The 14,535-nt window shown below is 43.1% G+C and overlaps 1 protein-coding gene across 1 annotated transcript in view; it reads right to left on the reverse strand.

Annotated features, from left to right (window-relative positions):
- The window catches only part of Tnn (tenascin N), a 67,017-nt gene that overhangs the window by 33,360 nt on the left and 19,122 nt on the right, over positions 1 to 14,535 (reverse strand). The window contains exons 7-11 of the mRNA NM_001107189.2: positions 9,647 to 9,910; positions 6,418 to 6,681; positions 5,430 to 5,693; positions 2,637 to 2,900; positions 336 to 599 (exon numbers count right to left, since the gene is read on the reverse strand). Coding sequence (NP_001100659.2) covers positions 336 to 599; positions 2,637 to 2,900; positions 5,430 to 5,693; positions 6,418 to 6,681; positions 9,647 to 9,910 — 1,320 coding nt within the window. The remainder of the gene's footprint in view (positions 1 to 335; positions 600 to 2,636; positions 2,901 to 5,429; positions 5,694 to 6,417; positions 6,682 to 9,646; positions 9,911 to 14,535) is intronic.

Here is a 14,535-nt window from a genome sequence, read left to right on the forward strand (position 1 = left end):
GTTGGAAGAACACTGGGCAGAAGTCACCTGCCATTGTTGGTCATTTCCAGCATGGAACCTGAGACCTTGTCATGCTATCCAAACACTTATTACTGAGTTATATCCACAGCTTATCACCAACCTCTATAAGGCTGAAGCATAAGACTGACATGAGGTCCTTATTAAAAGACATGTGTCAAAGGCACTTAGAGATGGTGCAAGCTGTACAAAAAATGATCTGCCATCCTAATTCTCTTGAAATCATTGATCAGCATAGCAGTGAAGGAAACCCGAACATGACTTCCCCCAGGTATAAGATGATAACTGTTACCTTCTCAAGGAACAGTGTTCCTTACCTGTTGGGGCCTTGGTGCTGGTCTTCCTGCTCTCCCGTGTCCCCTTCTGGGCCCACACATCGACCTGATACTCCACACCCGGTTTCATGCCGGTCAGGATGGTGCTTGTTTGATCCTTCCCAACGAGAAATTCCCTGGTCTCTCCATCGACAGAGGTGTAGCGCACCACATACCTGTCAATGTCAGCCTCTACTGGGTCCCAGGACACGGTGGCAGTGCTCTCTGTCACCTGCTCAGTCACGAGGTTTTTGGGACTGTCAATATCTAAAAGGAAGTGCTTGATCAATAACCACTAGTAAACTGAGTGTGGTGTCTCATGTTTGTAGTCCCAGCACTCAGAAGGCTGAGGCCAGGAATCATGAGATCATGAATTTGAGATCAGTATAGGCTGCCCAATGAGACTCTGTCTAAACCAGTGATTCTCAACCTGTGGGTCATGACCCCTTGGAGATTGAATAACCTTTCACAGGAGTCACCTAAGACCATCGGAAAACACAGATATTTACATGATGACTCATAACAGTTGCAAAATTAAAGTTATAAAGTAGCACCAAAAAAATTTTATGATCACCACAACATGAGGAACTGTATTAAAGGGTTGCAACATTAGCAAGGTTGAGAACCACTGGTCTAAACACACACACACACACACACACACACACACACACACACACACACACACACCCCTCATGCACGTGCACACACCAGGCATCATTAAATCTGGGCTGAGCATTCATTCCTGTCCTTACAGTTTCCCCAATTTCCTATATTGGTGGTCAGTTGATTCATGGACAGAGATCTAATCTTCACAGCTAGACTCTTGGATCCTCTGGGAAGTAGCCGAGGACAGTTAAAACAGTAACATATTCAGAGCTAGAGATGCTGGGTTCCATTCCCAGCCCAGTGGCCTTGGAGATTTCAACGTCAAACTAAAGCTCACCCTCCTCACCTGTAAAAGTGGATCTTAACACACATACAATAAGATGTTTCCATGAGCATTTAATGAGTCGGACACTATGAATCCTACTTTATGTGAATTATAGACTCATGTACTCCACTAGATTGAGAATTCTCAACTATGAATGGAAACATGGACTCCTGCTCTATCAACAAAACAAATTCTTCTCAGGACCAAGAAAAACACAGAAATCTGCCCTTATTTTTGCTTGTGGGTATGGAAAAGGGCACAACCACTTTGGAGATTAGTTTTCAAGACCTCAAAATTAAATACATGGGATTAACCATTCATTTCTAATACATCTACCTAAGAGAAACGAATGCCCCAGTATTACTATTCCTGACGGTTAAAATGTGGACACAAACCAAATAGCCACCAAGACAAAATAGTAAACAAATGTGTATATCTATACAAGGAAATATTAATGGTAATAAAAATAAATGTCAACATATGTTACAACACAGATGAACCTTAAAACTATGTTTTGTGAAAGTAGTAAATCACAAAATGCCACATGCTGTGTTACTCCAGGTATTACGACTGTCCAGAACAGAGAAATCTAGAAAAGAGAGCTGTTGCTACTGATGGGAAGGAGGACATGCAATAAATGGTAATGCACACCATGTTCCTTATTGTGATGAGAATGTTAGAGATAGTGCTAATTGTTGGGCAGTGTCGTCAACAGGCAATACTAAATGCTGAGCTGTGTACTTATATAAAAGACTGAATTTTATACATATGTATATATATACATATATATGTGTATATATGTATATATATACATATATATGTGTATATATGTATATATATACATATATCCATGAGACTGTTCTTTGCAAATGAAAGAGAAACAGGAAAGCCTTGCAATTACCCACTGCTGTTATGTATGGTATGCAGGCACTGCAACTCTAGGACTGTCAAAGTGGAACGCACAGTACTCAAGAGAATGTGCTCACTAACAGAACAATAAATTCTTCTGTTCCGAGGGAAGCCCAGCATGCGCCATGTCCCTAAAGCACTTAGCGCCTCGATCCTAAAGCATAAGCTTCTTTATGTCATTTTATCTTCAAGATGAAAAATTCAGTGTTTGAGAGTGATAGAAATACATAATTAGAAGAGCAGTGTGTTGACGTGAGTAATCACTAACCTTTGTAAGACCAAAGTATGGGTCCATACCTCTGGATGAAATGTAAAGTTCATGTGGGGATGGGGTGGGCATTATGGAAAAAGTATACAACTCTGGTCTTCTATGACCAGTGATTTCTTCCAGGATCAGAGAAGGAATAGCAAGTATCCTCACTAAAGCTTACCATGAAATATGTCACATCATCAAGCTACAATACCTGTGGGGGCCTTGGTGTTGGCCTTCCGGCTGTCCTGGGCCCCCTTCTGGGCCCACACATCAACCTTGTACTCCACACCTGGCCTCAGGCCCCTCAGGACTGTGCTGCTCTTATCCTTTGACACAGGGACCTCCTTGGTCTCTCCATCAGGAGACGTGTAGCGTACCATGTATCTATCGATGTCAGCCTCCACTGGGTCCCAGGAGACACTAAGAGTGGTCTCTGTCACCTGGTCAGTCACTAGGTTTTTGGGGCCATCAATATCTAAAAGAGAAAGAAATACTAGTAACCGGCTCCAGAAAATGAGACTATTCGAGTTCTTAAGATTTCCTCGTATTGTGTATGTGTTTTCAGTGTTTCATGGACAGAGACTTTGTCTCCACAACTGAACTCAGAGCCTCAGGGGGACAGCACAGGACAGTGGGACAGTAGAATGAGCACTGCATCCAAAGGGACTGTATTCTGCGTTAAGAGGCAGAGCTGAGGGGCAGGGAGGCCCTTGGGTTCCAGTCAGCAAACCAAAAATTTCATCTCATCTCTGCCATTATCCAATTGTTGGTAGCCAGCTTCAGGCAACTCAGCTCCCTGTCTCTAAGCTCTGCCTCCTCACCTCTAAAGTTATATAGACTCTTCTGTAGACTTTAGGTTCTTTGAGGTACTAATATTCTACATGTCCATCTATTTCCATCAGTTATTAACTTTGTTTTAATACTTGGGCAAGCTACTTTACTGTGTTCTGCATATGTATAGTAGAAATTTTTTTAGAGGTGCATGTGTGGTTATCTCTGTCACCTAAGATAAAAACAATGTTTACAGCTTCAGAAGCACAGAATATTCGTTCTGAGATTGAAAATGTAATAAAAGGCATTCCAGCCCTTGTGCTTCAATTTCTTCTGCAGAGCAAACAAAAAAGGGATATGAGAGATATTGATTTATATCTTGTAGAGGTGTTACATCATAGTGTTACATCCTATGAGCAAATAACATGCTAGCACTGTTCTTAGCACCGAGGAGATGCCCGGAACTTCTACTATCATTACTATGATGAAATCAATTCATTGACACTATAAATCCAAGAGATTATTGTCCTCCATACTACATAACAAAGAAATTGAAAATATTTTATCAATAAACTAGTAATATTTTCTTTTTTAGGTAGTTCATTGCAAAAGCCATTTTCCTAGGGTCATTTGTTCAAAGGTCCTATTTCATGTGTTGCTTTAGGCTATGACCTCAAGAAAATTGGTATCTAACTTCCTACCTGAAAGTCCCCAAGTAAGGAAGGATTGATGGTTTTAAGATCCTTAGCTGACCAACCATGTCCAGATTATTAAGGAAATTGAAAAGGGCAGTATGTTAGGACTCAGAGAAGGAATTATTTGAAAAGACTTTGTGTACCTTGGGTGAGGCCTGAACTTTAATCTGTTTCACCAGGATCCCTGGTAGAGCTTATTGTGTTTGCTATGGAGCAAAAGCTCTTAGCAGAGTTGATTAGCATGGTCTAAGACTTTCTGATTGCTACAGCTCAGCATAGGGGAGGGAGACGCAGGGGTGTGTACTAAGCATTCTCCAACACAAAAGGAAGAGCCCTGCAGAAAAGGATTGTCCTGCTCAAATGTCAGCAGTGCTGAGGTGGAGAAGCCCTTTTTTTTTTTTTTAAATCTTTTTTTTTGTTTTTGTTTTTGTTTTTTGTTTTTTTTTTTTGTTTGTTTTTTTTGTTCTTTTTTTCGGAGCTGGGGACCGAACCCAGGGCCTTGCGCTTCCTAGGCAAGCACTCTACCACTCAGCTAAATCCCCAACCCCGAAAAGCCCTTTCTACAACAGGCAGAACACATAAGCAGGTGTTTGACGTGTGGCTGGAACTCTTTATCAGTGAGAAAACGACAGGCTGCTCTTAGAAAGAGCGAGAGGGGCTTCAGCATTTCACACAGGACAGAGAATGGAGCTATGGTTCTAATGAACTAAACGTCAGTTGAGCAAAGTGCTTGGAGTTGTGTCAAGAGCTGTCCTGGAGGACTAACTAGAGCAGTGAGGTGACACTATCAGAGCAGTTTGGAGATCCTCAGCTAAGCAGCCTTGGTCAACCAACCACTAGGGGATTAGGAGGAAGGAGTGGTAATAGGTCAAGATGGAAAAGTGATTGCTAGACAGCTGAAAGAACAGGACCTAAGGTTCGAGGAGGAAAACAGCTGAGCTGCCCCTTCCCATGGCGAGTGGTTAGCAAGCAAACAGCTAGCTGCAAATGAAGGATAGCCTCATACATGGAAATGGACATTTTCATTACTAAAAATATCAACACTGGGGGGACTAGACACTGGCTTGTTTGTAGATAGCAAAACACTGCAATTATTTCTGCCTAAAACATTCATCCGAAGGGCAGAAACAAGAACAAACTTCATTGGAAGGCTCTCAACCAGTGAGGAATTTTTAAAAAGAAAAGGTTGTTTGCGGATCACAACCTACAAGGCTGCCTTTCAGCCTGACAGTTACTTGTGAATCCTTCATATTTGCTTCTTGCCAAAGAAAAACACTTAGTTTTAATAACAAGGTTCACAGGCAGAAGCTGGGGGGGGTGGGGGGACTACGAGCAGTAAGCATCAGTCTTTAAAGACCACAGTTTGGAGATTACAGTGTGAGACATGCATTGTAAGAGAAGGAGGTATACAAGTCCCTAGAGAGCAGCATCACCTCTAATCAGCAAAATCACACTGTCTGCCGAAGACAGAGGGGGAAAAATCAACTTAGACACCTCATGCACTTAGAAACAGCATAGCGCAATGCATATTTCATTACCTGTGGGGGCCTTGGTATTGGCCTTCCTGCTCTCCTGGGTCCCCTTCTGGGCCCATACGTGAACCTTGTACTCCATGCCTGGCCTCAGGCCTGTCAGAACAGTGCTGCTCTTCTCCTTAGGCACTGGAACCTCCCTGGTCTCTCCATCAGCAGAAGTGTAGCTCACCATATACCTGTCAATGTTGGCCTGAACAGGGTCCCAAGAGACACTGAGAGTGTTCTCTGTCACCTGGTCAGTCACCAAGTTTTTGGGGCTGTCAATGTCTGAAAGGAAAATGTTCAAAAAGTCTAAGCTATCTTCCAGAGCATTCAGCACAAGTCAATCAGTTACCACACCAAGTCTCTGCTGGGAGTCAAGGGAGAAAACAGTTTCTGAGTCTCAGTTTCAAAGTCAGGCTACCTGTACACCCAACATCTTGGCTTTCAGCTCCCTAAATTGTAGAAGGAACAATATCTTCATAGTAACATATGGTACATCGAGACAGCCAATTAAACACCTGCCACCCTGTCAGGGTATCTAATTTATCATTTTATCAAGGGCTGCTTCTCCGGTGAGCACTGAGAGTTATGTCATAAGTATTCCCAAAACCAGACCCTCTACACACAACCACCAAGTCTGCTAAAACATCACTACTATTCAATCATAGCAATCATACTTCTCTCTCAGAGACTGAGGCTGGCTTATTAGATTAGCCTGGCTGGCCAGTGAACCCCAGGGAACCACCTGTGTGTCTCCTGAGAGCTGGAATCACAGCCAGTCTTCCATACGGACGCTAAGGATCAGAAGTACATTGTGTAGCAAGCACTCCACCAGCTGAGCTACCTCTCACGAATCTTAACATTCCAGTTGCAGTCTCCAGTCTCAGATTCCAGCCCGTGGTACCACGCACACTCACACCCATACATTCACACTTCATCCAACTGTGCATCTCTCTCTCTCTCCCCCCCTCCCTTCCCCCTCTCTCTCTGTCTCTCTCTCTCTCCTCACCTGTGGGAGCCTTGGTGTTGGCCTTCTTGCTCTCTCGATCACCTTTCTCTGCCCACACGTACACTTTGTACTCCACACCTGGACTCAGGCCGGTGAGGACGGTGCTGCTTTGGTCCTTCCTCACTGGAACCTGCTTTGTCTCTCCATCCACGGAAGTGTAGCTCACCACGTACCTGTCTATTTCAGCCTCCACCGGGTCCCACGAGACAGAGAGACTGTTCTCTGTCACACGGTCGGTCACCAGGTTTTCTGGGCTGTCAATTTCTTTAAGGAAGATTCAAAAGCAGAGAATAAGCTTTGTTATTCTCTAGTTCCTAAAAGGCCAAAGTCACAGCAGAATAATGGTGTCAGTTAACTCCACAGCCAGCTATATGCTGGGGATTGAGCGATCTTAAGGCCTTAAGTAGACACATGCCAGGTATTCTAAGAACAAACTGCTAGTATGGCTGGTAGAGTTCAGACCGTACCGATACATAGATCAATTCTATAAACTTTTCTTTCTTTAAAGAAATGGCCTTCATATACCATTTGTATGTAATTTACCATTAATTACATAGCACTCTCTTGCAGTTCCCTAACCCTGTGTACCTGAAAGTATATTTCAATAATCCCCTATCGACTGCTCTGCAATTTTCTTTGGGATGAAAACTGTTCTAGAAGTAGTAGCTGTCAGTGCTTTCTACAGAGACTTACATGTGTGTCCAGGGAATGGGGTGAGCTTTAAACTGGTGGTACTTAGGTGTGGGCTCATGAGAAGGATCCTAGAAGAATCCGACCAAGTATCTGTGTGGTGAAACAGGCTAGAGCTGGGGCCCCGGATTTCTTGGTTCCTCACTTAGGACAAACTGCATAACTTAAGTTTCTGTCTCTGCAAAGAAGGAAGGAGCCGTCGTTCCTCATAGATGAACCACTGCATGGTATGAGCTTGTAAGGCTTGCTATTAAGAATGGCATAAAAGGTATGGGATATCCCTTCTTCCTCAAACTGTAAGGCTTTAGAGTCAAAACTCCAAGCAATGTGGTACAAACGAAAAGGCATTCCTAAACAGGATGCCTGCATCACCCTGCTCCAGGAGCCAGCTCCTGAAGAGTGGTCCCAGGGAGAAAGCATTTCAGCCTGCACACCACAGCCGGCCAGGCCTAGCAGTGACGTCAGTAAAACAAGTAGTCCTGTGACACAAGTGACCTTAAGAAGCACAAAGATGGGACTATATCACTGTTGTCTGTCACGGAATGGTAAAGGGTCTAAGTCCTGGGACACTTTAATGTCCCAACCCCATCCTTTGCTATTTTACCACCTCACGGACATGCCTACCATAAAGGACACTTGAGATTACCAACTGCTCAACCTTATACCTGAAGCCTTTGCAATATGACTTCCCCGTTAGCTCCCACCTGTCTTTTCAGGCTTTCTTTGGGGGCGGGGGAGTCACCTTCTCAAACAGTTTCCTCCCCGAATTGGTTTTGGTCAGTGTTTCATCACAGCAACAGAAAGCAAACGGGGACACTTGATGTGATGTGTGTCAGCTGCTTTATATGAATTAGCTCACTGGGCTGCACAGTTTCATGTCAACTTGATATAAGCGAAAGTCTTCTGAGAGGAGGGAGCATTAATTAAGGAAATGCCTACATAAGACTGAGCTGTAGGCAAGCCTGTAGGGCATTTCTGAGTTATGGATGGGAAAGGGCCCAGATCCTTGTGGGTGGTGCTACCCTGGGCTGCTGGTTCTGGCGTCTGTAAGAAAGCAGGCTGAGCAAACCATGAGGAGCAAGCCAGTGAGCAGCACTTCTCTGTGGCCACTGTATCAGCTCCTGCATCCAGGATCCTGCCCTGCTTGAGCTCCTGTTCTGCCATGCTTTGAGGATGACTGTGATGTGGAAGTGTAAACTGAATAAAGCTTCTCTGCCCCAACTTGATTTTGATCATGGAGTTTTATCACAGCAATAGTAACCCTAGCTAGGACACTTACATAACCCTTCCCATCTTCCTATAGCACAGACACTCCTGAGCCATTTTATAAACCAGAAATTGACCCACCGCCACTCAGAGAATAGATGCTAACACTGGGGTTCAATGTTGAACAGTCAAGGATCTGAAACCGTATTCCTAATACGTAATTCTATGCATGCTTCTCTGAAGTTCTCTGTATTCAGTGACAGTACAAACACAATCAGCGGGTCCTTTTCCCTCTGAGTTCCTGTTAAGAGCTTTGGAAGAGCAGGTGGATACCAATTAGACTGTTGTGAATTCGGCGACCACCAAAAGAGTGTTTAAACGCAAAGATTGGCCATGCTCTGTCCCAGTTTGTCTCAGAACATCTGAAGGCCTGAGCTGAGCAGAACACGCAGATGCAGTCGGAGATCCTTGTGAATTGGTGTGATTGGCAAATGTTGGTGTGGGATGCAAAGCATGTGGATGGCCTGAAAGAGAACTCCTGTCTGCATGCGTGCAAACTACTTCTATCACTCTGAGATAAACATTCAAATTCATAGTTGGCCCAATAATTTCAGTTTTCATTAAAAAGTAAAAATTACATTTTACTCTACTCCAAGACAGATGTATATGGAATTCCATCCCAAGTAAATATGACTATTTCTATTAAATAGTCTTATAGCTCAGTCTGAGGTTAAAATGGAAAAAAATCACAAATGTGACCTTTGAAATTTGCTTTGGGACAAAAAAAAATCTCAGCATTGAGCAGGGAAAGTAGATGCGAAGTCCCACCCCTAACCAGGGAGCTAACAGCCATGCACACCTGAGGGAAATGGAAATCCATTTCCCCGCGGAGTGTCTCTGAGTCTGACAGCCGTACTCCAAGCAGCCCCTATGCCCAGGAACAGAAGCCGACACAAACTCACTCCACGGCTTTTGTGAACGTTGTATTATAATTTTTAGTTTGTTTTGATTTTTGATGCTTTGGAGTTTTTGTTTTATTTTATTATTTCTGTGGAGGCGTTTTGGAGAGAGAGAGAGCCTGAAGCTGGGTGCGTGGGGAAGTGAGGTGGTATGGACCTGAGAGCAACTGGGAAAGCGGAAAATATAATCAAATAAAATCAAAATATATTGTATAAAAAATAAAGAATAATAAAGATCTTTTAAAACCACTTTTGTAAATATTCTCCAACCCCACCAGTAAAAGAGATGATGCCAAGTGGCAATGATCTTCACCTCCAAAAGCAACTTCCTCCTTACCCTGAGGAAACCTACGTAACTCCCATTCTCCCTTTACCTGTGAGGGCCTTGGTGTCTGCTTTCTTGCTGCCTTGGTTGCCTCTCTCAGCCCACACAAAGACTTTGTAGGCCTCTCCTGGCTTCAGGCCCGTGAGAACGGTGCTGCTCTGGTCCTTGGGTACTGCCTTCTCCTTGGTCTCCCCATCATGGGAGATATAGCGCACCACATACTTGTCTATGTCAGCCCTCACTGGATCCCAGGAAACAGATGCTGTGTCTTCTGTCACTTGGTTTGTGACCACATTGGTTGGTCCATCAATTTCTTCACAGATAAGAAATAAAAATTAGAGAAACCAGTTGCCTGGTAAAATCCACAGTCACTTTAAAGTCTAGGTCAAGGATCTCTCCTTCAACCATGACAGGTGAATATCTAGTCTCTACCCTAGCCTTAAACTAATCCTGGTAGATTAATAACAAATCTATTCTAGTTTCAGATCACTGACTACATTAGAGGAAACTCCATTAGGTGCAGCTGATAAGCAAACTAAGAAGTAATCAGTGCTATCATGGACAGTAGTTTCTGTGAAATATTATTCCTTTAATGGGTCCCTACTAGTGCAGGCGGGATGCCTCTAAGTCCCTTTCAGGAGAGAACTCAGCCACTATTCAAGAACAATCATCCTTTCTCTTCTCAATTCCTCTGATATCAAAACAACTGACCTTGCTGTCTATTCCTTACAAATTAAAGTTTCTTGACCCAGCATTCATCATCTATCTATACATTGTTTCTTTCTTCTTTCTTTCCCAAAATAAAGGTGCCAAAACGTAACTTATTTACATCCCCAACAACATTTGTGACAGGGAATAGGATGCCATTCAATGGTTATCAATAAATAAAACAGCCAGGAGTCTCTGTTGCGGTCGTTGATGTTCAGAACAATTTGCCAACGATATCCTAGACACACACATGCTTCTCAACACCACACCCAGTACCTGTGGCCTCAGCAAGCCCCTTACCCAGAGGTCCTCAAGCTCTGCCAATACTGAACCCGCAGAGATTCCACTTCAGGAAGAGTAGAGTAAGCCCTAGCGTCTCTTAGCTTCTCTCAGGGACTCTTGTTTGTTTATTTGATTTGTTGGTTTTGTTTTATGCTTTTTTTTTTTTAAAGAGAATCTTACTATATAGCCCAGCCTGGCTTGAACTCACATTCGTTGTATCTCACCTTTCTGAATGCTGGGATTAGAAGCAAGTATCACCACACATCCACATACCTCCCTGGTTGTAGTAGGACATGCCTATAATTCCTGCACTTAGAAGCCTGAAGCAGAAGGATCATGAGTTCAAGATAAACCTGGGCTGTACATGAAGTTCAACACCAGAGTGAACCACTGAGCCAAGCCTTACCTAAAAATATATAATAATTTAGTAAACACATAAGCAAAACTTTAAGTGATTCTGATATATATCAAAGGATGAGGAGGGTCATGTTAAGTCCAATCATCTCTATTTTATGCATGTTTAATAATGCCCTTGCCAACATTTATACTTATTGGTTTTACCTTCTTAAAGTTCCATCTATAATTTAGTCTTTTGTCTAATATGCTCACTTTTCCGTCCATCTTCCTGACACTGGAGAATTTTATAAGCAAGCCATCAATACACGCTCGCCAAGGCCACTGATAAAGATGGCTAACAGAACCCTAGAATGTCCTCTGTATATAGATCCACATCTTTTTAACTGAAAAGCCACAGAACAACTTATTGGCTCTAAGGCAGCTAAACTCTTCTCCTCCCTCTGCCCACTCTACTCTTGGTCTCTCAGCCAGGCATTTTTTTCAGAGAGAAGTTACAATTTCACACAGTCCCATTTTTCAACCTTAGCTCCAGTGCACCTTTATCAAACGTAAGGGCAGTGTTTTATTTGCAAGAAAAGATGAAATGTGTTCCATGACCAGAGGTAGCTCATATTTCATTTAGTAAGTCAACTGCCATTTACCAAGCACACACCCAGGGTCATGGCGCTTTTCATACATTAGTTATCAAATCCCATGGTAAAAACACAAGGCATTTAGCAGGTGCCTCAGAAGTTAGGAAAACTAATAAAGTCTTCCTCTCTTAGAACAATAAGTATATGCTGGGCCCAGGCAGGTTAGATAACTTGTGTTAAGATCAACAGTAATAAATATTAGCGACTGCCACTCCACTAATAATCTTTGTCTTCTTGCAGCTGACGATCAGTAGCAGCGTATGTTAAATTGTGGCCAGTTCTCCTGCTCCAATACAACGTGCCAAAGTGTTGTGCCTTGCACCTCAGGACATCTTTTCAGAGATAATAAAGTGAAAACGGAGAGTCATTTGGGTGGATCCAATCCAATATGACTGGCATCTCCTCAACCCATGTGGAATAACCACCAACAATTGTGGGTGAAATAAAATATGCTCAGAAAGGCTACTGTTAACCTGAAATAACAGCGCAGTAGTAGACTAGAACTTGGGGAGAATACTAAGGAGAGAAAGCAGCCTTGGGAGTGCTAGACATATCTCACAGGCAAAGGGAGCTCTGTGGAATGGATGCAGAAGGCTGCAGAAGCCCAATGCCACCTTCAGAAAGCTCTAAGAGATTGTTCAGAAGAGCACATGCACACAACAGAGAGGACGCCCTCTCTGACCCCTTGCCCCTTTCTGTATGAAAAAAAATGTCTCTGTGCTTGCTAGGGAGGGACGCTGACACCTCCCAAGGCCATAGGTCAGTCCGAACAATAGTGATGAAAGGAGAAGAGAAGATTTAGGACACACGGAGAGGAATGCAGTCCTGCTCTTGAAGGTCCTGACTCTCACCCTCTCCAAAGTGACCCACCCACATCTACAAGTCCAGCATCCTAGCGACGCCTCTCGCTCCAGCACCTTGCCCCAGTCAGTACATAGCCTGTAGCATCTGGCACTCTGCACAGGCCAATGGATTAATAGGGTCAGAATTGTATGTGTGCACTGAGAGATCCAATCTGGCCAGCCCTGGAGTTTGTGTTCCCTCAGCAGTCTCAGAACTTGAAGAGATGGAGTAGTTGTCAAGGAAAACCCTAAGCAAACCTCTAGTATCATTTGCCATTCATTTAAAACTACACTAACTTTGTAGGTCACAAAATCAAGCTAAAGACACTAGTTTTCCCTTAGCTTTGCTGTAGAAAACACCCAGTGCATTGTTGTTATACTAACCGTTTCCTAGGTTGTGTTTGAAGGATTTGAGGAACATTTTGCTGGGAACACTGACTCTCTGCTTTTACGTGCTTATGTTTTATGTTTGATGACTGACTGAAATGGGATGAGAAGTCATGCTATCTCTGCCTTCTTCATTCTATGCCTGTCCTTTTTTTTTTTTTTTTTTTTGCTTTAACCTTTGGGTCAAATTCTACTCCACTTTGCATATAGATATGTTGATCATTTGAGAAATGCTTTGCCTGAAGTTATAATGCAAGATCAACTTGACCTAGACCTTGCTAAGTCTTTCTTTCTCATTCAGGGTTTTAAAAAGAACTATCAGATGTCACATGAAAACAAGAGACCATGAAAAGAGGAGGCATCTGAGTTTCTGAAAGCGCTCTGCTTGTTCAGAGAAAAGACAGTAGCACCTCTCTTCTTTGTTGGAGGGGGTCTCTCTCACTGCTCTGGCCCTATGTCTGTAACTCTTCAATTACCTAGCCTCCTGGGTGATTTTCAAGTAAAATCTCCCACTTCCTCGTCCTTCAGTCACTGAATAAAACATTTCTTTCACTGTAGTATCCATCTTCTTAACATTGGGTTTTCTGTGGGTTAAGTTTCCAGACCTTGGTTAGGGAACAGTAGAGCCTAAAGCCTAAATAAATAAATCCGTCTTGGTTATGAGAACAAAAAAGAAAAAATCAATCCAGTTCTATATCTATAACAGTTCTAGATCTAGAAGCTTAACCACAGAAGTCCAGTTAGAGACAGAGGAGCCTAGAACTCTATGATTGCATGGAAAAACGACTTAATGTTCCCCACCCCACCCCTTTCTCTCAGCTCCTTAGTAGCATAAACTAGAAGGGGGGTCCTCACAGAGTTGTGATCCCTGATCATTCACGGGGTGGAAAAAAGATAGCAATCAAATATTGACATCGGGAATGAGAAGTAGACCCCATGGGTGGACCCCACACACTCACAAAATTGCATGAAGCCAGCACTACAAAACCAAAACCTCCCTGTCTGCCAAGAGGGGATGTGGGGAACATTAAGTCGTTTTTCCATGCAACAAAATCTTCCAGTAGCTGCGATGGTGGGCCAAATCGTAGATGAATTACAGCTGTAGCCTCATCTACAAAACAGGATCTCTCCAACCTAGTCCCAGTGCCCTCCTTCTGCTACAACTTCGCACCTGCCACACACTGGCAGTCCTCACAGACCTCTATCAGTCTTGTCCTTTTCAAGATATTAGTTTGATAAAAGGATGACTTGAGAGGAAGAGGGAGGAAGATGATAAAGGAAGTGTGGGTGAAACTAATAGTATGATCTCTCCCTAGACTTGAATGCTACATAGAAACCTTGACTTAAATATGGACACTGACCAGAGCCATCACACCCTACTTGAAAGCTTTCACAAGTATTAACACTGACTAATTTAGAGCGACAAACACTGCTCTCCTACTCCAAAGTATTCTCAACTCTGCACAATCCCAAAGCAGGACAGGAAGACAGAAAAACTTATGAGGGTAGGAGAAGGGAAAGGTGTGGTCACTACATACCCCTGTTGTAAAGATTGCCTGCAGAGAGACAGTGTCACTTTTCCTGAGAGCTATAAAACTGGAGAATTAAAACAACTAATGAACCATGTTTAAGGAAAAAAATGTTAGTGGCCTTCAATCATATCTGAATTGTTCATTATCTGTAAACCTAAGGGTTTTTTTTTTAAAGTTGTGAATAGAGTTTATAATCAA

This window comes from Rattus norvegicus, chromosome 13, assembly GCF_021556685.1.
Source record: "Rattus norvegicus strain SHRSP/BbbUtx chromosome 13, alternate assembly SHRSP_T2T, whole genome shotgun sequence".
NCBI classification, from domain to species: Eukaryota; Metazoa; Chordata; class Mammalia; order Rodentia; family Muridae; genus Rattus; species Rattus norvegicus.